The sequence below is a fragment of the Rhineura floridana genome, chromosome 6 (genome assembly GCF_030035675.1).
Source record: "Rhineura floridana isolate rRhiFlo1 chromosome 6, rRhiFlo1.hap2, whole genome shotgun sequence".
Lineage (NCBI taxonomy): Eukaryota > Metazoa > Chordata > Lepidosauria > Squamata > Rhineuridae > Rhineura > Rhineura floridana.
Window position 1 is genome coordinate 148917972 of NC_084485.1, and position 26149 is coordinate 148944120.

At 42.7% G+C, this 26149-nt stretch overlaps 1 protein-coding gene across 3 annotated transcripts in view; it reads left to right on the plus strand.

The window, feature by feature from the left end:
• COLGALT2 (collagen beta(1-O)galactosyltransferase 2) overlaps positions 1-23494 on the plus strand; it is a 67905-nt gene extending 44411 nt beyond the window's left edge. For 2 of the 3 annotated variants that reach the window (XM_061634058.1, XM_061634060.1), the window contains exons 3-12: positions 377-494; positions 1948-2082; positions 3933-4137; positions 8944-9063; positions 10692-10768; positions 14240-14346; positions 17399-17531; positions 18074-18201; positions 20455-20661; positions 21981-23494. In XM_061634058.1, coding sequence (XP_061490042.1) covers positions 377-494; positions 1948-2082; positions 3933-4137; positions 8944-9063; positions 10692-10768; positions 14240-14346; positions 17399-17531; positions 18074-18201; positions 20455-20661; positions 21981-22257 — 1507 coding nt within the window. In that variant the 3' untranslated portion in view covers positions 22258-23494. Of the gene's footprint in view, positions 1-278; positions 334-376; positions 495-1947; positions 2083-3932; positions 4138-8943; positions 9064-10691; positions 10769-14239; positions 14347-17398; positions 17532-18073; positions 18202-20454; positions 20662-21980 lie in introns of all 3 variants that reach the window. The other variant, XM_061634059.1, reaches the window with a different exon arrangement.
• Positions 23495-26149: the final 2655 nt, after the last annotated feature.

Here is a 26149-nt window from a genome sequence, read left to right on the forward strand (position 1 = left end):
CTGTTACCTTATACAAACCTAGGCTGTGGAGGAAAAAGAGTTGTTCGGTTTTTCTTCTTCAAATCTCTCTTTAATTCATAGCACACACTTTGGGCAGGGAGTGCTGTGATGATGTGTTCCACTATATCCTGGGTACACACTCCAGGAATAAATTAGGAAAGTCTTCTTTGCTCTGAACCTTCCTTCTGACTTTCTATCTTTACCTTTTGGGGGCACCTAAGGTGACTTGGTGAATTTTCTTTTTTTCCCCTTTTCAATTTTTAATTAAAATGCTGAAGTCAGGAAAGAAATAATACTCAGCAATCCTGCAAGAGCTACACAGCATGTAACATGGTAAGAAGGCAGCATTTTCCCTCTTTTTGTGCTTTGTTTGTAGGTCTTACCCTGAGGAAATTGGGCCCAAACATTGGCCAAACTCCAGGTTTACCCATGTGATGAAGCTGAGGCAGGCTGCTCTGAGAACTGCCAGGGAAAAGTGGTCTGATTACATCATGGTATGATGTTGATGGTGATAAAAATTCTGGGTGGTTACGCTTTCTTTCCTTGATTTACGCACTGGACATTTCAGAGACTCGTTCTGTTTCTGAAGTATGTAAAGAAGGAAATTGGCAAAATAAAATTGGTTGTCTTGAGTGTTACATAATTTTCTCCTCAGTCTGTTGGAATATGTAAGGTAATTTTCAACATCCACTGACCATACAAGTCCTGCCTCCTGTACCTATCATTCTAACCACTACTTCCTAGTACTGAGAGAGAAAGATACCTCCTTGACTTTGCTCCTTGATGAGCATTGCTGAACTTCTCTCTACAAATAATTGTGTGATCAGATTCATGTTGATCAGAGATGAGGAACCTGTGGTCCTACAGATGTTGTTGGACTACAGCTCCCATCTTCACTGACCATTGCCCATGCTCAGTGAGGCTGATGGGAGTTGGGAGTCCAACAACTTCTGGAGGGCTACAGGTTCCCCATTTCTGATGTAGCTGGGTAGTGAATTTCTGAACTTGCTTAGCCACCCAACGCTAGAGCAGTGTGGCTTTGTTCATACACAAGTTAATACACACCTCACTAGCTTTGCTATTCATGGATACTGTCAAGACCTCAATGACCTGGGGCAATGTCTGCTGTGATGAAGCACCCAAGAAGGTCTCTAGGATAATTTGCATAGTTAAACACTGTCACTACAGCTGAAAATCGCAGTACTGATTTATGTGCCTCCTAATTCTCCATCAGTTAAGCCACATACTCTTGCTTCAAAGGCCCTTTGCCTCTCATTCCGAATGCAAGGTGGTTATCTGTGATAAGTCACTGGTGTGAGGAATGAATTCTGCTCTTCAGGCGCATTCTCATATTTCTGTCTCAGTTCCAGTTGGAGCCCTAGCAGACAAACCAGGGACCAGGTTCAGCTGTAGCTCAAGCTCTTGTGCCCGCTGCAAGGATGGGGAACCTGTGGCCCTCCAGCTGTTGTTAGACTGCAGCACCCATCAGCCCTGGTGAGCATGGCCAATGGTCAGGAGTGATGAGAAATGTAATACAACAGCATCTGGAGGGCCACAAGTTCCTCATCTGTGTTCTGATGACTCCAACTTAGACCACTTTGCTGGCCCCACTGCAAACTTGGGGGTTTCTGCTCTCGTTCATGGAATTTAACAAGCCCAGAGGCTTCATTCTAATTCAGTGGTGGGTTCCCTACCCAATAGCACCACTTTTTGGTATGTGCAAATAAGTAGTGACAAAGCTGACCAATATTTTCTGTTGGCTTTGGTACAATGTAAATTTTAGCTAGTTTAATGCTGATGGATTTGTGATAGAAGTCTCTGTTTCTTTTGTTCATTTTGCTATATTGCAAGAGGTCAGGGTGGGTAACACTCTTGATCAAGTCTTGTTTATGGATACCATAGAGATCTTCTTAAGTTTGACGAAATGATTTTATTCCCTTTTTCTAGTTCATAGATGCCGATAATTTTCTGACGAACCCAGAAGTCCTGAATCTCATGATGGCAGAAAATAAGACTATTGTGGCACCAATGCTTGAATCTCGCTCTCTGTACTCTAACTTCTGGTGTGGAATGACACCTCAGGCAAGAGATATTATTACTTATTTATACTCACAATCAATCTAACTTGTGCTTATTGTGTGTGTGTTATATGCCTTCAAGTCGATTACAACGTATGGCGACCCTATAAATCAGTGACCTCCAATAGCATCTGTGGTAAACCACACTGTTCAGATCTTGTACATTCAGGTCTGTGGCTTCCTTTATGGAATCAATCCATCTCTTGTTTGACCTTCCTCTTCTTCTACTCCCTTCTGTTTTTCCCATCATTATTGTCTTTTCTAGTGAATCATGTCTTCTCATGATGTGTCCAAAGTATGATAACCTCAGTTTCATCATTTTAGCTTCTAGTAAGAGTTCTGGTTTAATTTGTTCTAACACCCAATTATTTGTCTTTTTTGCGGGCCATGGTATCTGCAAAGCTCTCTTCCAACATCACATTTCAGATGAGTTGATTCTTCTCTTACCCACTTTTTTCACTGTCCAACTTTCACATTAGTACATTATACATGAGCAAATAAAGGTAGACAGATTCCAGGCCCAAGGAAACTTGCAATCTAATGATGGACAGTAGGGAGATAGGAAAGGTAAGGATACAAGGGGTGAATGAATGAATGAATAAATAAAAGTATAAGCACCGTGTCATGTGCATTCAATGTGCTCTGTGGCTGGTATCAATTCTGCATGGTGTTAAAGAGCCAAAAATCCTGTGCAATGATTGTTTGGAAACCTTTTCCAGTCTCCAAGCCTTTGATGAACACTGCCTGGATGCTTGTATCTCCCATGAGAATTTAGAAGTCTGTATTTTTATACACGGCAACCTGGGACGCTCGGCTATGTGAGGGAAGACTTCCATGCGCCAGCTGACTGTTAACATGGTAATTTATGGCAGAGTCATGGTCATTAAATGGTATCCTTGCAGTCCCTTTATGGCAACAGAATATGCCCAAATTAATCTGGTTGTCAATATTTTGGTGGGGAATTGCAGCCTATGAAGGAAAGAGTGTCAGAAGGAATGGCATCTTGCAGGCTTCCTTGTTAAAATGAAACAAAACATTGTTTTTCCCCTGCCACTCCTTGTGTGTGTGTGTTGCATTTTGAGTCCAGTGATTTCACTCATGACTTTTCCCTTCTGGGGATTAACTCCTTATAGGATGAGATCTGTGTGCAGCTGGAGCGGTGTGGTAGCGCTGCTCTGGAACAGGAGCAACCCAAAGTCCCGTTTAGCATTAGGTTTGTCAGCTAGCTTTGCTTGCAAACATTTTTGGGTTTATATTTCTGACAAATGAGAACAGCTCCCACCAAATCTACAATGAACTGTTGATAACAATGAAAACTGATGCACCAAAAAGTATGCACTCCTTTATTCTCTATAAAGAAGACTGTCGCTGACTATTTTAGCAACTTGTTTGGAATGACCTTCAGATCTGCCTCAGTCTGTGTCACACTGTTCTCATATCTTGGCAGTGAACTGGAGAGCTGTGTTTTTCAGGGTGGACTCTTAGGCAATTATTTCCATAGCTGAAAGGGCTGGTAGCTTGGTTTGTTTCTGAGTTGTATCTGGCTACATTTTAGAGTAGACCCACTGAAATAAATGCTCATTAATTTCAATGGGTTTACTTGAAGTAGGACTGTCACTGGATACAGCCCACTGTTTTTATACTTCTGTCAACTACTTAAGGGTGTTGGTTATTTATAACTAAAAAGTGTTATCTGAATGAGTAACAGAAATAGGTGTTGCAAAGTTTTTGTTTATGATCTGATCTCCAGATCCAGAGTCCAAATGGCCCTATAGATTGGGTACCTCAAATTCTGAAATGACTAGCTGAAATGACTCTCACTTTAGTAAGCTATGTGCTCTCCTTTTATTCTAGGGCTACTACAAGAGAACACCAGATTATACCCTGATCAGGGAATGGAAAAGGACTGGCTGCTTTGCAGTCCCAATGGTTCACTCCACATTCCTGATTGACCTGAGAAAAGAGGCATCAGATAAACTGATGTTTTATCCCCCACATCAGGACTATACCTGGACCTTTGATGACATCATTGTCTTTGCCTTCTCAAGTCGACAAGCAGGTAAACTTGAGAACTAGCTGTGGGTCAACCATTTGAAGAACATCATAAAACCAGAGAGTGCTTAGATTATCTGTCTGAGACCACTCCCAGGGAAACTATTAAATAATTATAAAAAATAAAATTGGACTAAACGAGTGTTTAGAATGATGATGGTAGCAGATGTCTTTAGTACACATGTATGAATGCTAAGGGCCCATGTTGTGTCCAGCCTTTCCTTTCACAAGTTGTAGCTTGTGAGTTTCATCTTAAGCTGTTAAAAGTATGATTGTAACTGGGCTATGCGAATTGTGTGATCCTTAACCACACAACGTTTTCTTTTGAATCCCTGCAAAGGAGGCTATACTTAAACCAGTACATTAAGGAAAGGTCGAGGCTAAAACTTTTTAAAAAGACAGCATCAGTCTGGAGTCTGAAGTGGTACTGTACAGAAGTCTACCAGCTCATTCTGTAGAATATGTAGAAGGGTTGTAAATGGGGGAAAAGCATTCAGCAATGTATAAGTTACACTGAGGATTAATAGCTGAGCCCCTTATACAAGTGGATCCCTGTTTGCTGCTGTAAAATGTTGGGAGACTATTTATATAAAACTGGGCAATGAGTAGACTTTGGCAATGGATGTTGTGGACTTTTGGAACCCCAACTATTAGGTAGGTGTGTATTTGTTGTTACCATTTACAAAGGATTTAGCATTTTACTGTATGCTGAATACAGTACACAGATTAAAAACAAGACAGACCTTGCACACAGGCTTATGATATGAAAGGCATGACACAAAAGGAGAGGAAGAAGGAAAACTGAGCAAGTTTACTTGTAAGGGGATGAGATTACTAAAGAAGATGAAGGCTTTACCCAAAATGTATGGAGCAATTGCTTTGAAGTGATCATGAAAATATTTTTACAGGGGAAAGCAGACCTGAGACTGGGGAATGAGACAGCCAGATGATCATTGTCCAATCCGTTCATGTCAAGATATCTTTTCATCCATTTCCCATAATGACACTTGACAGTTGAACTGTGGTTGGGCAAGAATTGTATTCTGCTAGTTGGCTTAAAGAGCAGAGTTCATAAAGGGGCTGACACACAACAGCCCTTTCCATAGATGATCCTGCACTTCTAAAAATACCAGAGGGGTTCTGCTGTTAATAATCTGTGCCATTGTAGCTGTCTCTGCAGATTGTGTGCTTGGAGATTTTCAGTTTTTGAGCTTGGATTCCCCTCCCCCTTCCTGGAAAAAAAATGAAAAGAGAGAGAGCAAGAGCTGAAAATATCTGTTTTGACCTTCATATTGGAAGGCAGCATTCAAGTAGGCTGAATTGCTGCTGCTGCTTAGCACTGCTGGTAATTTAACTGCTACAGCCTACTGCAGTCACTGGAAGTCTTTTCTGTTAGCTTCAGAGTCTTTTGGCTCAAATGCCAATTCCCACAACCAAATAAGGGGCATGCGTGTTCAGGAGAGAATCTCTCTCTCTCTCTCTCTCTCTCTCTCTCTCTCTCTCTCTCTCTCTCTCGTTCAGGAGAGAATCTCTGTCTCTCTGTCTCTGTCTCTCTCTCTCTCTCTCACACACACACACACACACACACACACGAGAGAGAGAGAGAGAGAGAGAGAGGGAGAGAGAGTTTTCACTGTGAAACTAGTGTGGCAAAAACACCAAGTCAAGCTCCAACTGCCTCTTCTTTGGATCTCAGCCCAATTTTTTGTGTCAAGGAGCCTGTGTTCCAATGATGTGCTGAGTTGTATCCGGAGTTTGTTGCATAGTGGGTAGCTGATGACATTGGGTTGAGTTTTGCACCTGCTTAAATTTCCTGTGAGGCTTTACTGAGCCTGGTGTATGAATAGCACATGAGGTTCACATCTTGTTATATTGAAGTGCACAACTAAAAACATAAAGGTTAGACAATGAGTGAAGGCAAACTTTGTGTTTGCAAACATGTACATTGCATATGGAGCCAGTATTAGTGACTGTTCCCTGCTGAGTGCATTTTCAGTTGCAATCCTGGATTCCCCATTGTATAATGTGGGGTAAAGTGTAGAACGTAGGAAGTTGCCTTATTTATGCCCATATTTGCCCATGTAGCCCAGTGTTGCGTTCCGCCACTGGCAGTGGCTCTCCATAGTCTCAGGGAGAGGTCTTGGTCTGAAGTCCATGGGGTTACCACCTTGCTGAAGTTAAGCAGGACTGGGTCTGCTTGGTGCCTTGAGAGATGACCACCTGGGAACCACATGTACACTGGCATAGTCACATCACACCTGACTTGTATGCCCAGGATATCAAATGTGCAGTGGACACCAGTGTGTGTGTGTGTGTGATTTCTCAATCACAATGCATTAAAATCATTACTGTATATATCAGTAAACATAATATTTAACGTATTTGTATACCATAACTTACTCATTGTAGCAGCAGTTGAAAAGCTGTAAATAATTCTAGTTGGTGTTCTTGTTTCATATATTTAATAAAGGAGGTCTATAAGGTTCTCCATTTGTTAATTCTTTTGTCTACCTTCCCTTAAGCCTACCATTTCCATGAATGTAAGGAGCAATTCTAACCCACCCACTTCTAGACCAGCAGGGATTTAGAGTGGTGGAGCTGCTGTCACATCTGCAGCCCTGTTGTCCGCGTCAGCCTGGAGCTAATGCAGCAATGGGGTGTGGATTGAGCCCACTGCTGTCCTAGATGACCATGGAGCCTATTCAGGATCCAGGGGATTCTGGGCCAGCTCTGTCCTGCCCCTGCAAAGCCCCGTTTTGGGGTTTTTTTGCTGGGTGCTGCCTGTGAAGATCCTGCTGGTGGTGCTTTCACCCACCTGCATGTTCAGCAGGAGGAAGTGGGAGCTCTGTATCAGTGGAGTGATGCTGGTGTCTCTCCACAGATGGCTAATAGCAGAAGGCCAATGGAAGCTGGCAGGGCTGGGTAGGGAGACACCTTCATCCAATCCAAATCCCCTCCCCACACGCCCAATATAAAAGGGGTTTAGATTGCTCTGCCAAACATTGCAGCAAATACCAAATTTTATTAAACCATTCTTGTTCTGTTGGAACACCCTGTGGCTGCTATCAATATTTTGGCAGCAGTAACAAAATTCCAACTACGGGGAGCAAGGGTGGGATATAAAGCCAATAAATAAACTAAATTTTGATGTTCTAATCCACATCATCTTAAATACCTCAGAAGACTTATTAGTGGAATCGTATGTACATGATATCCATTTATTTCTTGTATATACCTAACAATCATTTCCTAAACTTTCTTTACTTCTCCAATTCCGATTGGATCTGCAACCTTTTCCCCGCATTTCCCACATATTCCACTGACATCTGGGTATATCTTTGCTAAACACTGTGGAGTTAAATGCCAGCTGTACAACATCTTATTACAATTTTCATTTACATTTACGCAAGGTGAGAAAGCTACATTGGAGGTCAATATTTCTTTCCACAGTTCATTGGAGATATTTACTTCTAATCTTGTTTGCCGTTTCTGCTTAATTTTCAAGCCTGTCCTATTGCTTGCTCCCTTCCTGTTAATATGCTTGCTCTTGGAGCAAGGGTAAAGTCAGCTTGGCTGTACAGGCATGGTGAGAAAGAGCCCTGGTCCTCCTTTAGTAAATGATTAAAACTCATCATTTTCTCTTCCCCCCCCCTCTCTTTGGGCTAGAAGGATCTGTCAATTTCAGTTCCCTCAATTTTTCATTTTTCAGGTCTTAGATTCAGTTCTCCATATTTTTGAGAACTTGCTATTTTTAAAAAAATCATTAAAATTCTTCAGCATTTTAGTGCAAGTTTCTCCTAATAAACACATTTTTGTACCCATGTTTGACTAATGTACACATTTTGCAAGCATTTTCTCCTAATATAATGTATGTTTATGTTACTTTCAGTGATATATTCACTTTAATCCTAAAATAATGCATTCTGTAAACATTGGTTGGAGAACATCATTGTAAAATTCAGATAAGTACGAATTTTGAAGGATGGCTGTGTTTTGATTCTAATATAGTTTTGGAAAGCGCGAGTTTGATAGGTTCGGCTTTAAATGAAAACTGAATCAAAATTATCACCCACCTCAACTTGTGGTGTCCCCTTCATAATGATCTAGTTTGACTAGTTTGATTCTTTTCTTCTTATTAGGGTAATTCTGGTACAGATGTTGCCATAACTCTTGTTTGCTTCCTTTTAGTTCTACCCATCAATTGCAAAGTTCTGCTCTCCCCCTTTTCTCATGGGGTTTATCTAAATTATGAGCTAATAGGGGCCTGCTCATTACATTGCTTCTGTAAACAATAGATGCTACTGTCAACTAAATAGGATGGGACATTTAGCATCCTGTATTGTACTCCGTGGCGCAGAGTGGTAAGCGGCGGTAACGCAGCCAAAGCTCTGCTCACGGCCAGAGTTCGATTCCAACGGAAGGAGGAAGTTGAATCTCCGGTAAAAGGGGTCGAGGTCCACTCAGCCTTCCATCCATCCGTGGTCGGTAAAATGAGTACCCATATGCTGGGAGGTAAAGAAAGGCCGGGGAAGGAACTGGCAATCCCACCCCATATATACGGTCTGCCTAGTAAACGTCGCAAGACATCACCCTAAGAGTCAGAAACGACTTGCACTATAAGTGCGGGGGCACCTTTACCTTTTTATTGTACTGAGTAGGAGGGATTAGCTGGATGTAGGCTGTAGCTCTCCCTCCAAGACTGATCCAAAATACAATTTGAAAGAGATCAAGGAAGAGAGGCTCCCATGGCAACTGCCTTTGCTTCATTAGGAAGGCCTAACTGACATATCTAGCCCTCTCTTTTTATCCCCAGACATTCAGATGTACATCTGCAACAGAGAACACTATGGTTTCCTGCCTGTGCCCTTGAAACCTCACCAGACACTTGAGGAAGAGATTGACAATATTGTTCATGTTCTGACTGAGGCGATGAGTAAGTACAGTCACACATCGTAACTCTGTTAAGGGAAGGTTCATGCCAGCCGCTTCCATTTTGCATTATGATATTTAAGATACCTCCCCTGTCTGGGTGTGACAACTTCTGACTTGTGGGTCCCCATTACAAAGAAAGGGCTATATGGCTAAGTGCTAAGAGTTGATTAGGTAGATGATTAGAGCATAATTGATTCTATGTTTTTTAATTTTGAAGGGGTGGTTGTTTTTGTTTGTAATGTTTATATTTTAATAGCTGATTTTGCATTAAATTTGATTTTGTTTAGTTTTTATGTACCACTCTGAACATGACCAGATACAAACCAGGAAAATTATATAAAATATTTCCATATTTTAGGACCTAATCTGAGATTTTTTTTAACACTGACAAATCATGAATTGTAAATATTTTGCTAAAATAGGCCCAGTGCAGTGGACTCATGTGCTCCCTCCCCCTGCACAATTCCCGCCCCCTTCCAAAGTTTCTTTTAACCGTGAATCATGATGTAGTATGAGGTCTCCAGCACATTAACCATGGTTAATGCTAATTAGGATTAATGTCATAACCAGAGTTTGAAACCAGAATTTTGAAGTGCATATGCAAACCCTATTTATGAGAAAATCTTATTAGTGTTTGTTTATTATTAAGCAGTTTATAAGTGCTAATAATTTAAAAAATCTAAGCATCTATGTACAATCTAAAAACAATATCCATTCAAACAAAAATTCAGCCTAAAATCAATAAAACAGTATAAAAGAAAATAAATCAGATCCAGATGATTCATACATATAAATCAGGGTTCAGTCTTATGGGTTGCGGAAAGCCTAGGCAAAAAGATGATTTTTACAAGACATCTGGAACGACTCAAGGTTCGGTGTTAACTTGTGATGCTGCCAAATTTCAGAATTAGGGCTTTGATCTTCCCAGTGAGACCCCTCAGTAGCAGCATGTGCTCATCATTGCCAAACTGCATCTGATTCATTTTTGAGGATACTGTTGCTGACTGTTACGAATCTCCCTAGCTAGAATGTCTTTCAAAAGTAGTTCTGATGGCCCAGCTCCATTCAGATACAGTTTAGGTTTGCAACCAGAGATTCTAGAAGATGCAGAGAGGACCCAAGTGGTAATGGACTCTTCCTTCCTTCCTTCCCTCTTTCCTTCCCTCTTTCCTTCCTTCCTTCCTTCCTTCCTTCCTTCCTTCCTTCCTTCCTTCCTTCCTTCCTTCCTTCCTTCCTTCCTTCCTTCCTTCCCTCTTTCCTTCCCTCTTTCTTTCTTTCTTTCTTTCTTTCTTTCTTTCTTTCTTTCTTTCTTTCTTTCTTTCTTTCTTTCTTTCTTTCTTTCTTTCTTTCTTTCTTTCTTTCTTTGTGAGCTTTTATTCTCTAAAATTTACATAATACACAAGCAATAGCGTACTGCAGCAGTCATCCTTTCCACACTTATGTAGCAGTAAACCTAAATATAATGAAAATTGCTTCTTACTAAACTGTAATATATTTAGCCTACAAGTAAATTGCCCACCACAGTGAGAAGCTGAGTACAAACCTGCTTTTACTCAGAGTGACCAGCTGAGCAGCTTTCAAGGATTTCTTTATTGACGTACTTTGATGGTTGTTTCTCATCCCTTCCAGTTGACCGTCCTCCAGTTGAACCTTCGGAGTATGTCACAGTTCCTACAAAGCACCCAGACAAGATGGGATTTGATGAGGTAACAGGAAGCTATCTGCTTTAGTAAGAGTGGACAAGGGTAGGGCAAAATCCAATAAGCACTGATCCCTTAAACCAGTTCAATTACAACAAAGACTTACCTAAATGTCTAGCAAAATGTTGTTTATGGTCTGATCAATTAACTTTTATGTGTTTAATTTTTATGTGTATGTGTGATATTATATTTGTTCTTTTATGTGACATTACCCTGCGATATTTTAATTGGCCCTAATAAAAGTGTTACACTATTAAGGCTATAAATGAACCAACTACGTTACCTAAGATTTTTGTGTCTTTTCATTCTGGTTCTTTTCTTTGATATTTGGTATTTTAGCACAATGCAGATTCTTTAAACTAGATGAGACTACAGTGAATATAAAAGTAAGATGCTGATTGTTTTTTCCCTAGAGAAGACAGCAATTAACACTGAATGCAATTTTTGAGAGGATGGAACTAGTTTTTCCAAGAGGAAAATGGGCCTCCCAAATCTGTGTTTCCTTCATACATCCTGATATGGGGAGCTGAGAGGGATGGTGCTTCCTCCTCCTCTAATCCAGCCATTCTCATTTACAAATACCCAACAGAAGGCTTGGAAGTGGGTCCACATTGGGGAGCGGAAACAGCCTGCAGAGGGGGCATTTGCAGACAAGAACTGATGGGTGCAGGAGGAGTTAAATATAATTTCCTCCTTCCCACCAATACTTACCTTCAAAGTAACTTCTATTAGTACCACCTCTAATCAAATGTGCAGAGTTATAGTCAAGGCTGTGTGTATATCACAGCTTTGCAGATCATGGCATTGCATTTAGAATTCATATATATATATATATATATATATATATAAAAGACTGTCAGGTTTCAAGCCCCTATGGCTGTAAAAAAGGCTTGAAAGTGTGGCTGAAGCTAAGTGAGTTTTCCTGCTGCCTGGGGAGGGGACACTCACAATGTGTGTCACATCACATGCTTAAATTGGGGATGGGGAATCGGACTCTTCTGATATTGCTGGACTCAGCTCCCATGAGCCCTAGCAGGGCCAATTCCAGGTTTCTTGGGGCCCTTGGGCATACAGACCCCTCTAGGGCCTCCCTTCCCTGCACATTTCTCCCTAGCAGGGGCTGCCACCACTGATGTGCTTGCTGATCTGGAGGGAGGAGTTGCCAGTGGACGGTAGGTCCCCAAGGCAGAAAAGGAGGGCTGGGGAGGCCCCTGCCTGCACACCCCAGGAGAAGGAAGAGGCACCACTGCCGCTGCCTAAGGCAGCACGAGTGAGCACCTGACCCCTTCACCTCGCATCACTCACTCAACTCACACTTAGTCAGGAAGCAGCAGTAGTGGCGCCTCTTCCCTTTCCCAAGGTGTGCAAGCGAAAGCCTCCCCCCTGTCCCCAAGGCCTGCTGTCTGCTGGCATCTCCTACAGCCCAGCAAGTGCAGCCAAGAGCATTGGCAGTCCTCACCAGGCATGCACAGAAGGGCCAAGATGCCAATGGTTAGGGATGGTGGGAGTAACATCTGGAGGGTTGTAGGTTAAATCATAAAATACAATTTAAACAATGCTTTTCTTAGCTTGCATAATAAATAATAATAAACGAGGTATCTCTAGCTCCCTGCTGAAGTCATGCAAGGAAATTCTCATAAGAGAATAAATTATCTTTCTTCCTGAATCCTGTTGTGATAGTGAGACATTAAGGGTGCCATGGCCCCCGTAAATACAATGTGGATCACTAAGAGTCCACCGCCTGGGGGCCTTCAGTTTAGCCAAGTGATGGCTGATGGGAGAGGAAAGCCCCACCTGCCAAGCATTTTATTCCCTCGTAGGGCCTTCATGCCATGCCACTCCTTTGGGTGTCTCACACCTCTGTCTGTCTGTGGAACTGACACTGGAAGATATCATGTAGAAAGAGATTGGTTAAGAGAAGCTGACAGAGATCCTTTATGCATTTAATAAGAGTACTCCACACACAACTGTTGAATCTTGCTGAGCAGTTGGAGAAGGACTGGTGCAAATCTGTGTTGCTACTTATTCTTAACATGAAGGAGTTGTACCTAGTTTTTCCAGCCCCGATGGGCCTTTGTTTACATGGCTTATATAATTAAAATGTAGAGACAGTGTCTGGTTGTGTGACAGATATGCTCTGTTAGAAGCCTATACTGTATGTCTGACTTATATTTTCAGATGTGTTGTTGCTTTGTGGCTGCCTTATTTGCCAGCCTTATTTATTTGTGTCCTGTTTGGAGGAAGCACTGAAGCACAAACTGATGTTTGTATTTGTGTGCCTGTTTCTGCTTCCCATACTTCAAGGCCACTCTTGTTCTTTTATGCCTTTAGTCAAGAGGGCATCCCAAAAACCTGCACACAAGTGCTCATTGGTAATTTTGGCTAGACTGGCTATATTTGTGAGTGGTTGGCTTGGGCTAGGTGGCAGACTTTTTCCATCCACTGTTTACTAATGGTTTGTGTGGTTTTTAAAAGAAATCCTAGAATAAAAGTAGAGTTCAGACAAGAAATCTGCCAGTGAGTTCATAATCCAAACGCAAACCAGGATAACTAAAATGCATGCACATCTTGGGAAAGGGCCAAAGCCCAGTAGGTAGAGCATGTCCCAGTTTCCATCCCTGGTATCTCCAGGTTGGGCTAGGAAAGACCCCTGCCTGAAACCTTGGAGATCTGCTGCCAGGACTATAGTCTGATTGGCATAATGCTAAGTCATGGTTTGTTTAGCCTGTGGTTTGTTTGAACATGCAAACCAAGCCCAGGAGACTAACCATGGTTTGATTTTTGACAACAAACCAAAGTGAGCTTTTTAAAACTATGGCTTTGTGTTATATCTGAACCCAGCACCTGAGCTTAACTGGTTTGTTTGGCCACCCCACACACTCATCAAGCTACAAAAGCATGAGGCCAGAAAAGCTGGAAAGCTTTGGAGAAAAAAGCCATAGTTTGTTTGCTTGTCTGTAATATGACATTAACAAACCATGGTTAAAATAAAACTTGGCTTAGCATTATGTGCAAATGCAGCTGCTGTGTAGATCAGGGGTGGGGAACCTGTGGCCCTCCAGATGTTGTTGGACTCCAGTTCCCTCCAGCCTGGCCAGTTTGGCCAATGGTTAGGGATGATGGGAATTGTACTTCAATAACATCTGGAGGGCCATAAATTCTCTGTCCCTGGTGTAGATAATATTCAACTAGATGGACTAATGGTGTGAGGCAGGTTCTTGTGCTCATAAATAAGAAGAGTATAAGTGTGAGTAGAGTTTTCCACTCTTTTGATTCTCGGCAGCTTTTTTCCCTTCAAATTTTCTATTATGCTTGGTTGAATGATCAGGGTTTTTTTCCCCCTTAGATGATGATTGTATTTTACTGTAAGGTATTAATCAGTGTTACAAAACCACCACCCGCACTCTTTTACATTTTGCCCTCCTACCCCTCAAAACTCCCACCTGCATTGGAAATTCTGGCTTCTTTCCTCTCTAGATTTTCATGATAAACCTGAAGCGTCGAAAAGACAGGCGGGATCGAATGTTGCGAACTTTGTATGAGCAGGAAATTTCAGTCAAGCTAGTGGAAGCTGTGGATGGAAAGTGAGTTGACGGTGATGGAATGTCCATCGTTTTTACCTGCCACCACTTGTGAGATATAAACACTGCCTGGCGTAGAGTTTGAACTTTGGATCTTGACAACCCTGGCAGATGATTTTTCAATTTACTTTCTCAGACTATCTGCCTACAAAGCACTGGTGTACCATGAGAAAGGAAGACCAAAGTACCATCCGCAGATTAGACTTCCTGCTGTGGGTCTGCATGATTCAGTAGTTCTGGCAATGACACCTCTGATTCAACTAGCCTCTGCTCAGTATGGTCAGTTCTGCTACTTCTCTCTGCTGGGCAGGACTGGAGCATTCAGTCACTGAGAGATGTAGCAGAATTACCTGTTCTTTACCAATTGTCTCTCTACATCCATTCAGGAGGCATAACCCGATCAGTGACTCATACAGATGCACAGAGGATAGACTCATCTGAAAGTGGGTAATTCTCACTCTGACACATTCTCTAAACTGTTTTTGTTTTCAGAATGAGGTGGATCTCGGGACTCTGGGATCCACAGTATTGTTTTGTGCGTAAAATATTATTGTGTTGCCTTACTACCCTTCCGTAGATCCTGTGAACTCAAATATCTCAGAACCAATTATAACTATGAGTACAATCCACTGGAGGAGTGGAGCATTATCAGGCTCTTTGCATAGTTCATATTCCCCTGGGGCTTACATAGGAGATTTTTGCTGGTGGATTCTGGACTTTTTATGTTTAAAGCCACTTCTCTTAATAGAAATGCTGCTGTTAAAAAGAATTCTCCAGGAAAACGTTCTGAAGGCAGTTCAATATATCCAAAGCTTTCTGTAGTTGCATAAGATATCATTGTTCTAAAGAGGATGTTGATAGCAGGGTTTCTTGCAGCTGGCTTAGAGGCCAGTAACAGATACTTTCTTTTATGCGGAGATTCTTTCTCACATACACATACTCCTTTTAATTGACAACGTTAATTTGCTGGCAACATGGCCTTAGATTTGCTAAAGCTCTGGGACTAGAAAAGAAGAAATGACTGGACCGTGCTTCATCACACTAGAGGTGGAGGTAACCACTTTTAAATACTCATCTTTGTTTTAAAAAAAGAACCCCACAAATAGAAAACGATCATATCAGGAAGAAAAGGTATTGCTACACCAGCTGTGCTGGTTTTCTGTTTGCACTGAGTTTCTGGCACAAGGGAGCATTAAAAAACACGTTACCCCTGCAGTCTGAATTGGTGCAGTCCATTCTACCACCTCATTCTTCTGCATGTATACACGGAGCGTAAGTATAGAATCATAGAATAGTAGAGTTGGGAGGGACCTATAAGGCCATCGAGTTCAACCCCCTGCTCAGTGGAAGAATCCAAATTAAAGCATACCTTACAGGTGGCTGTCCAGCTGCCTCTTGAATGCCTCCAGTGTTGGAGAGCCCACCACCTCCCTCAATTGTCGTACCACTCTAACATTAGGAAGTTTTCCCCTGACGTTCAGCTGAAATCTGGCTTCCTGTAACTTGAGCCCATTATTCTATGTCTTGCACTCTGGGATGATCGAGAAGAGATCCTGGCCTTCCTCTGTGTGGCAGTTTTTCAAGTGCTTGACGAGTGCTAACATATCGCCTCTCAGTCTTCTCTTTTCAAGGCTAAACATGCCCAGTTCTTTTAGTCTCTCCTCATAGGGCTTTGTTTCCAGTCCCCTGATCATCCTTGTTGCCCTCCTCTGAACCTGTTCATTAATCTGCATCCTTCTTAAAGTGTGGTGTCCAGAACTGGATGCAGTACTCAAGATGAGGTCTAACTGGTGCTGAATAGAGGGAAACAGTACTTCAAGCAATTTGGAAACTATACTTCTGTTAATGCAGCCTAAAATAGCATTTGCCTTTTTTGCAGCCACATGTGACTGTTGGCTCATATTCAGCTTGTGATCAACAACAATTCCAATATCCTTCTCACATGTAGTATTGCTGAGCCAACTATTCCCCATCTTACAACTGTGCACTGGGTTTCTTTTTCCTAGGTGTAGAACTTTGCACTTATCCCTGTTGAATTTCATTCTGCTGTTTTCAGCCCAATGATCCAGCCTATAGAGATCACTTTCGATTTTGTTTCTGACCTCCAGGGTATTAGCTATCCCTCCCCAATTTTGTATCATCCGCAAATTTGATAAGCATTCCCTGCACCTCCCTATCCAAGTCGTTAATAAAAATGTTGAAGAGCGCTGGGCCCAGGACCAAGCCCGACAGTATCCCACTTGTTGCCTCCCCCCAGTTTGAGAAGGAACCATTGATAAGCACTCTTGGAATACAATTCTATAGCCAACTGTTAATCCACCTGATGGTTGTTCCATCCAGCCCATATTTAGCTAGATTGCTAATCAGAATATCGTGGGGCACTTTGTCAGAAACTTTGCTGAAATTGAGATATATTATGTCCACAGCATTCCCACAGTCTACCAGGGAGGTTACCCAATCAAAATATGAGATAAGATTAGTCTGGCAGGATTTGTTCTTGATAAATCCATGTTGGCTTCGAATCTGCTACTGAATTTTCCCAGGGATCGATGTCAGGCTGACTGGTCTGTAGTTTTCAGGTTCCTCCCTTTTGCCGTTTTTGAAGATAGGGACATTAGTCCTCCTCCGGTCACCTGGCACTTCACCCATCCTCCACAATTTCACAAAGATAATAGACAGCAGTTCCCAGAGTTCTTCAGCCAGTTGCTTCAATACTCTAGGAATAGGATGCAGTTCATTAGGCCCTGGAGATTTGAACTTGCTCAAAATGATTAGATATTCCTTGACTATTTGTCTGTCCCTCTCAAGCTACGATCCTGCCCTTTCAACTTCACATTTGCTAGGAGGGTCAAAGGCCCTCTTTTGGGAGAAGACAGAGCCAAAGTAGGAATTGAGCACTTCTGCCTGTTCTTTTCCTACTTTGATTCAGTCTTCTCCCAAAAGAGGGTCTTTGACCCTCCTGGCAAATGTGAAATTAAAGGGGCAGGATTACAGTTTGAGAGCCCTTTCTTTGCGTCCTGAAGATGTATATTAAGGTGTCTTTTGCTTCTTGCAGGGCACTGAATACAAGCCAGCTAAAAGCTCTCAACATAGACATGCTTCCTGGATACCAGGATCCTTACTCCTTAAGGGTGCTGACCAGAGGAGAGATTGGATGTTTTCTTAGCCACTACTATATCTGGAAAGAGGTGAAGCACATAACTGCTTGTCTTGATTTCTGTTATATTGTGTTGGTTAGGGAAGTCCTTTGTTTTTTTCCTTGGCTTAGATCAAGGGTTCTCAGACTTTCTAACCCCAGGGCCCACTTGAGAGAGCTGAAAATTATTGAGGCCTGCCAGTCACAAAATGGCAGCAGAGGGAGGCAGGGCTTGGCATAATCAGCTGGCAATTGCTGACATTTTCTATTGATATCTAATCTATCATTTGGAAATTGCTAAGTTCTTTACCAAAACAGTTCACCCACTTTGAAAATTCCACCCTCTTGGTCCATCCCCTAGAACAGAATCTTATGACACCTTTGCTGGCTGTCAGTTCACGGGATCTTAAATAATCCTAAAGACATAATGTTGCAATGACTAGATAGATTAGTAGTATAAATACAGTTTAAAAGCATTTGGCCTTGGTCCGGTTTCTGGTGCAGTTTCTGGCTACCCCATGGCAGATAATACAGTTTCAGATACCAGGAGTAAAGTTGATTCCAGTTACTTTTTTTTTGAACCATTCCTTTAAGGTGATGGACAGGGAATTGGAGAAGATCCTGGTCATTGAAGATGACGTGCGCTTTGAGCATCAGTTCAAGAAGAAACTCACAAAGTTAATGGATGATATTGAGAGAGCCCAGCTTGATTGGGAGCTCATGTAAGTAGCGGTCCACCCACTTTTGCCTCTAGAAGGTCCTGTATCAATGAGACTTGGAAGTGATCCCCAGGTGGGCCCACAAGAGCACCCAATGCTGAAATAGGAGAGGTGGGTGGATCAGAAGGCCTAAGAATTGTCCAGGTCTCATTTTAGGAGAAATAGAAGCCTTATTTTGGGATGGGGGTGGGTTCAACATAACTGAAAAATGTCTTGATGCCTTAGTGTGGTCGGCAGAGGAGCACTTTATCTTGGGAACAACAGCCAGCTTGGTTTGCATTCCTGTGCAAAGGATGTGAACAACTATTGAATTCTGTTACCTGCATTGAGAGCAGGGTGGGATTAAAGACACCCTGAGCTTTCATACATTATAAGTTGATCTTTCTGGTCCTGGGCACGGATTTGGAATTTCTCCACATTTTTTCATCTGCTTTGGGCAATTGTGACTCCTTTTTAAATGTTTATCCTGTAATTGCCCTGGATTCCAGCCTAATAAATCAATAGCTAGCTTAAACCAGAGAAATTGCTTTCTCTCGCTGGCAGTGAAGCTGGCAGTTTTCCCTTGCCCATTGTATTTATCTTAACAGAGCAATAGCTCCAAAATACCACTTTGGGGTGGGTGGATATGAAAACACATGGGCTCAATAGCAACACTCAGAAAGGAGATGGGGAGAAGCTTCAGGATAAAACGATTGCCTTTTGAAGTTGCTCACCTTGGGTCATGGTCTTCACCAGCAGCTGCTTACAGTAGTGGTCCCAGCTTCACACAGCTGACATGTTGGAAGGTGCCTGTTGTATCTGTAGCTTGAACCAGGCTTCTGAACAAGAGGATGGCGTTGTCTGTCATCTTGTTAGATAACTTGTGAGATGTTCTTCCTTTATCCCACTTGTTTTATTTTTAACAATCGTCTTCTGATTTATTATAATTTGGCAGAGGGGGCTCCAAAGGGTGGAACTGAGGCAAACTGGTCAACTGTAGGAGTTTCCCTCTTCAGGCATTCAGTCTGAACATGCAAGGGTAAAAAGTGTGTAGGGGGCTGGAGGTGCATGTGCTGCCGCTCCAATGTTCCTTTGAGTTCTGGGTGCACCTGTTCCACCCACCCGGGAAGATCTGAAGGGGGTTTCAAAGCATGGTTGGCTGAATAAGCCTCTTTGGGAGAGTTCCCAAGCTTGGGGAGGTGTCTAAGTGTATTTGGTCAAATGCGTGAAGGAAACCCCCTTCAGACCTTTGCAGTAAACGTGTGACAGGCAGGGTTGGAGGGGGCAGGACCAGTGTGCACAGACATCCAGCCTTTCTACATGCTTCTTTGCCCTCATATGTTCAGGCTGATGGCTGGAGGTAAGGATCTTGTTAATCGTTCTTCTGGTGTACTCTGAAGGGCTCTTAATGCTGTGTCAAGTGCTGCTGGGTTCCCTAAGCCGGGCTGGTGAAGATCTGAGAGGACACTGCCATCGGAGAACTGGCACCTAGGAGAGAGCAAAGAGAAACTTTATTGTACCAACTGGGGCAGTGTAGCAGTCCCTGGGGTGGAGTTGGTGTGATAGATGTACACATGGTATTTGCATCATGTCTATAAGTGCAGGGGGGATAGAGCAACTGTGCCCAGCTAAGAATCTTGTTTCTCTCTTGTAGCTTCTGGTCTCCATCCTCAACCCTATACTAATGTTTCCCAAAGTTCTGAAAATTACAACACACTTTTTTCCTGAATTTAAATTGGCAGCACACTTTGGTCTTAAACTTGAAAAACTGTATTTGTAGAATGTGCATAATTACTTAGCATCAGTGAAAGCTGCTTGGAAAGAGACAAGGCCAGAGCTGATGCCTCTTACAGAAATGAGCCAGGCAGCCTCTTCTGAACAGGAACTTTGGTCTTATAACAGCCTTTTATTTGCTGTGGCATGCTTTGGGAATTATGGGCAATGTTGGTCTTCCCTGACTACAGATGCAAAACTCAGGATATTTTTTAAGGCCATTTTTCTTGGGGTTTGAGTCTTTCTTTGTAATTTTTATAGCAGAATATGAATTCTCTGTCATGAACTGTGCATGCCCGTTTGTTTATTTTTTAGAACTCAGTTTTCCTCTGATAAAAATAAAAGCAGCTTACATGGAGTTCCCAGCAGTCTCCCATCTAGGCAGTGATGAGGTTCACACATGCTTGGATTCAACTTCAGGTCCCTACAGACCATTTGCTGTGACATGCATGTGAATGGAATGCCAATCCCATGACAGAGCTGTCTTGTCTGTTTTCTTTCTAGATACATTGGCCGGAAACGGATGCAGGTCGAGCGTCCTGAAAAGGCTGTTTCCAATGTCATGAACCTTGTGGAGGCTGATTACTCTTATTGGACACTGGGCTATGCCATCTCCTTGCAAGGGGCACAGAAATTGATTGGAGCTGAACCTTTCAGCAAGATGTTGCCTGTTGATGAATTTTTGCCTGTCATGTACAACAAACACCCAGTGTAAGTTTATTTTCTGTGATTAGGTTGCACTGAACTAGTAAGGTAGGCTTGTACCAAACTGCATAGCATTTATGTTCTTATTGCAAGTAAGCATCTGCTTCCCACTGACCAACTGGAGCCTGGATTTCTCAACCAGATTTGGATTGGGGTGGAACCACTCCTCCCATCTCTAGCTAGTATTTATTAGATTATTTGACTAGATAGGGAGAGGGAAAAGGGGATCAGCAATGGGCCAGAAAAAAGGCACCTATATCAGGCAGAAATATTTCCAGTCGGAGCGAGGGCATAAGTCACAAAGGAATAAGGCCAAGAAATGTGCAGTGTAGATAGCAACTGGATGTGTGTGCGTGCGTGCGTGTAATATGCTCTTCTTGATATATTTTAGTTCGTCAAAATCCTTTACACTAATATTTGCTTACTTACATTTTTAAAATTAAAATCTGACATGAGGCAAGTACCATGTGATACAGTGAACCCCAACAGTGCATGTTTCTGTGCTTTATTTAAAAAAACTCTTTGCCCAGGCCTCCCCTGACCATTAATGCCAGGTTTTAGCACTTTATTCTCTTCATGATATTTTAGTGTCTTGAAATGTTTTACCGTGATTGTATTTATCCATTGCTGTCATTGTTGTCATTTGCATAATTTTTTTTTAAAGCAGTGGATGGCACTACACTTATCCATATAGCCAACTACAAATAAAATATACAGCATTAATAATTCCTGCAAACTAAACGTGCGAGATAGAATTTTCCAGTTTTGCAACAATTCCATCTCCCATTCTAGTCCTTGTCTCGGAGCCTGAGGAATGCCCCCGTCATTCTTGTTGCAGGTCTATACTCTCTACTGTAAACGACACACATCCCATACCACAGAAAAGTCCAATGCTGACAATTTTCTCTTTGTTACTTGCAGTATGTAAGTCAGTCTTTCAACCACTGCAATTCACTGTTGTTAACCACTTTTAGGCCTGGGAACCTTTTATTATGTTGAAAGGTGACCTATTTAATACATAATTAGGTCCTCCTAACAGCTTTATGTCAGTATAATTATCTCCACATAATTGGGGATAGGTAATGGCTGAGAGATAGTTGCCTGCCTATAAAGGTGCCAACTGGATTCATGGCAGAAATGAGATATGAAGCAGGACTTTTCTCATTAACAGCTCTGGACCTAAGCTTTTTACTGCCCTGACTGTTATAAAATTTGAAAGACAACTCCCCCCCCCCAAAAAAACCTGCATGGTTTTAAATTGTAGTGCTAAAATACTCCCTTTTGTATTTGTGCCCATGTTGATATTGTTTTTGTCTTCTCTTTAGTGCCAAATACATGGAATACTATGAACCGAGGGACTTGAAAGCCTTCTCTGCAGAGCCTCTGCTGGTCTATCCAACACACTACACTGGGCAGCCAGGGTACCTCAGTGACACAGAGACATCCACAATCTGGGACAATGAGACTGTGGCCACTGACTGGGACAGAACACTCTCTCGAAAATCACGGCAGCAGGGCCAGATCCACACAGATGCCCAGAACAAGGATGCTTTGCCACCTCAGTCCTCTCTTGATGCATCGTCTGCCAGAGATGAGCTATGACTGTTCACTTGGCCAAGGGACCCTAACGACATTGGCAACAGCAGCCACTTGCACCATCTTTTGGCCTAGAATCTTCCAGAGATATTAACGTTCTGTTTTAACTGACAGATATGGTCAATTTGATCTGACTGGCTTTATCTAAACAGGAGTCTCTTGTTTTGTAAGGAGTGTTGTTGAGCCTGATTGAGTCAGGTTGGCAGACTTCTGAGAAATGCATTGACAGTAGCCCTTTCCCCCCCACTTATGGGCTTGTACCTTGGAAACCTCTGTTGAGCTGCTGGAGGACTCTACAGAGCAGTGAGTTTACACTCTGAAAGGACAAAGGTTCCTTAAATAACGTCTTTCTACACTTCCTTGTGTAGAATTATTGTATTTATAAAGATTAATATATACAGGAGTTAGGAGAGATGTACAGGCCCTTTCATGTTAATTATTGGACTGCTGCTGAGTTTTGTTAACCATGTTCTCAGAGAATCGTATGGGGAGGGGGGATTCCCCCCCACATGTTACTGTCAAAAATGGTCCCACGTTTCTTATTTATCTGAATTCCTAGTAGATGTATATTTTTCAATCATGTGAGGTCACAAGGGTGCCAATAGCTTGTGTTTAGTCATAAATACAGGGACTGGTGGTAGTGATTGTTACTAGGAATTTCTGTAACTTCCAAACTGCAAAATTCATAGTCATCTGTCTACAAAGCCCTCCTCACCACAACCGCATGAGAGCTAAGATGTTTAGTACTAGATCACACATCTTTGGCAATTGGCAGCAAGGGGTAGTTGTATGAATGAGGCATTCTAGATTAAATCCTACAGGGAGAACGTAAATATCCTCTCGCACACAATGCCTGTTGGTTTGGATTCAGTTGACACATTCAGCAGCAGATTACCAAATCACACATTGGCAAGTGTGACTAGACCCCTCTGACTTCTGCTGTGCTTATGACTCATTTTCACCCAGGTCTCCCAGTTCCAAGCTGAGCACTTGTATATAAATGAGGCAATCCCGGCTCAGATTAAGATCCTGTGGTATTCCCTTCACACCTTAGAACAGTTGTCTCTGACCTCCCAAACATTGCAGCCTCTAGGCCTGGGCACAGATGCCTTTTTAAAAACTGGTATATTGTCTGGAATGTTTGTCTGTCAGTCAGTTAATCCCATGATTCAGCTGTCATCACCACAGAATCCTGTCTCTGTTTTCCCCGTTTCATTTAGATAAAACAGTGAATGTAAACTGAGATGACCATGCTGCTACTTCAATGTCTTGGGTTGTTTTGAGAGTGGGGATGTGCTTACACAGACACCTTGACTTCTTTTAGCAAATTCATTTCTAAAATGGGTGCATATAAAATAGATGTTCTTTGTTTTTAAAAAAAGACGCATGAGGGCTTTGGTGAAAACTGGTGGTTGTACCCAAGAGAAAGCTCTGGTTGTGTGAAGCTTGCTGGTCTCTTATTTTGTTAATGGAAAAGCTGAGAGAGGCAGAGAAGTGTGTGGAGGAGACCTTCAGGGACGTTATAGCTGTGTCCCACTCCAGCGATGATAGCTCTCCTGCTATCATGGAGAACGATGTTCTCGGGGAAGGAGAGCATCCAGCCGAGGAAGAGGGAAACGATCCCTTAGAAGGGACCCATTCCTTGGGGGATGAGCAGCTTTCCTCTCGTGCCGAAGATGTATCTCCAGGGGGTGGAGGGATCCTTGTAGTGGGTGATTCGATCATTAGGAACATAGACAGTGGGGTGTGTGATGGGCATGTAGACCGCAAGGTGTTTTGCCTGCCTGGTGCGAAGGTTGCGGATATCGCCCGTCGTTTAGATAGTTTGGTAGACAGTGCTGGGGAGGAGTCAGTGGTCGTGGTGCACGTTGGCACCAACGACATGGGGAAATGCAGCCGTGAGGTCCTGGAAGCAAAATTTAGGTTGCTAGGTAGGATGCTGAAAGCCAGGACCTCCAAGGTGGCTTTCTCTGAAATGCTACAGGTTCCATGCGCAGGACCAACCAGACAGGCCCAGCTTTGCAGTCTCAATGCGTGGATGAGACGATGGTGTCGGGTGGAAGGGTTTAGATTTGTTAGGCACTGGGGAACATTTTGGGACAAGCCGGGCCTGTACAAAAGGGACGGGCTCCACTTGAACCAGAATAGAACCAGACTGCTGGCACTTAAAATTAAAAAGGTAGCAGAGCAGCTTTTAAACTGACTGAGGGGGGAAACCTGACAGGAGCTGAGAAAGGTCCGGTTCGGAATAAACCTCCCCCCTGGGATAAAAACCAAAGAAATGATGAAATTTTAAAAGGGGTAGGCCTAGAAGTAGGCATTGTGAGAGCAGGGGCACAAGATATAAATTCAGAAGAGCAAAATTACCACATGCCAAACCACAAGTACCAAAGACACTTGAAGAGAGACACTGCTTACAAGTGCCTGTACGCTAATGCTAGGAGCCTCCGAACCAAGATGGGAGAACTGGAGTGCTTGGTGTTAGAGGAGAGCATTGATATAGTGAGCATAACGGAGACCTGGTGGAATGGAGAAAACCAGTGGGATACGGTTATCCCTGGATATAAACTATATCGGAAGGACAGGGAAGGACGTATTGGTGGCAGAGTCGCTCTATACGTGAAAGAAGACATTGAATCCAGCAAGCTCGAAACCCCAAAAGAGGCAGACTCCTTCACAGAATCGTTGTGGGTGGTGATACCATGCCCCAGGAGGGACTTAATACTGGGAACGATCTATCGTCCCCCTGATCAAAATGCTCAGGGAGACCTTGAGATGAGATATGAAATTGAGGAAGCATCCAAACTAGGACATGTGGTAGTAATGGGTGACTTCAACTACCCGGACATAGACTGGCCGCATATGTGTTCCAGTCATGACAAAGAAGCAAAGTTTCTAGATATTCTAAATGACTATGCCCTAGACCAGTTGGTCATGGAACCGACCAGAGGGACGGCAACCCTGGACTTAATCCTCAGTGGGGACCGGGACCTGGTGCGAGATGTAAGTGTTGTTGAACCGATTGGGAGCAGCGACCACAGTGCTATTAAATTAAACATACATGTAAATGGTCAATTGCCAAGAAAATCCAACACGGTCACATTTGACTTCAAAAGAGGAAACTTCACAAAAATGAGGGGATTGGTAAAAAGAAAGCTGAAAAACAAAGTCCAGAGGGTCACATCACTCGAAAATGCTTGGAAGTTGTTTAAAAACACTATATTAGTAGCTCAACTGGAGTGCATACCGCAGATCAGAAAAGGTACCGCCAGGGCCAAGAAGATGCCAGCATGGTTAACGAGCAAAGTCAAGGAAGCTCTTAGAGGCAAAAAGTCTTCCTTCAGAAAATGGAAGTCTTGTCCGAATGAAGAAAATAAAAAAGAACACAAACTCTGGCAAAAGAAATGCAAGAAGACAATAAGGGATGCTAAAACAGAATTTGAGGAGCACATTGCTAAGAACATAAAAACCAACAACAAAAAATTCTATAAATACATTCAAAGCAGGAGACCATCTAGGGAGGCGATTGGACCCTTGGATGATAAGGGAGTCAAAGGTGTACTAAAGAACGATAAGGAGATTGCAGAGAAGCTAAATGAATTCTTTGCATCTGTCTTCACAGTGGAAGATATAGGGCAGATCTCTGAACCTGAACTAACATTTGCAGGAAGGGATTCTGAGGAACTGAGACAAATAGTGGTAACGAGAGAGGAAGTTCTAGGCTTAATGGACAATATAAAAACTGACAAATCACCGGGCCCGGATGGCATCCACCTGAGAGTTCTCAAAGAACTCAAATGTGAAATTGCTGATCTGCTAACTCAAATATGTAACTTGTCCCTCGGGTCCTCCTCCATGCCTGAGGACTGGAAAGTGGCAAATGTAACGCCAATCTTCA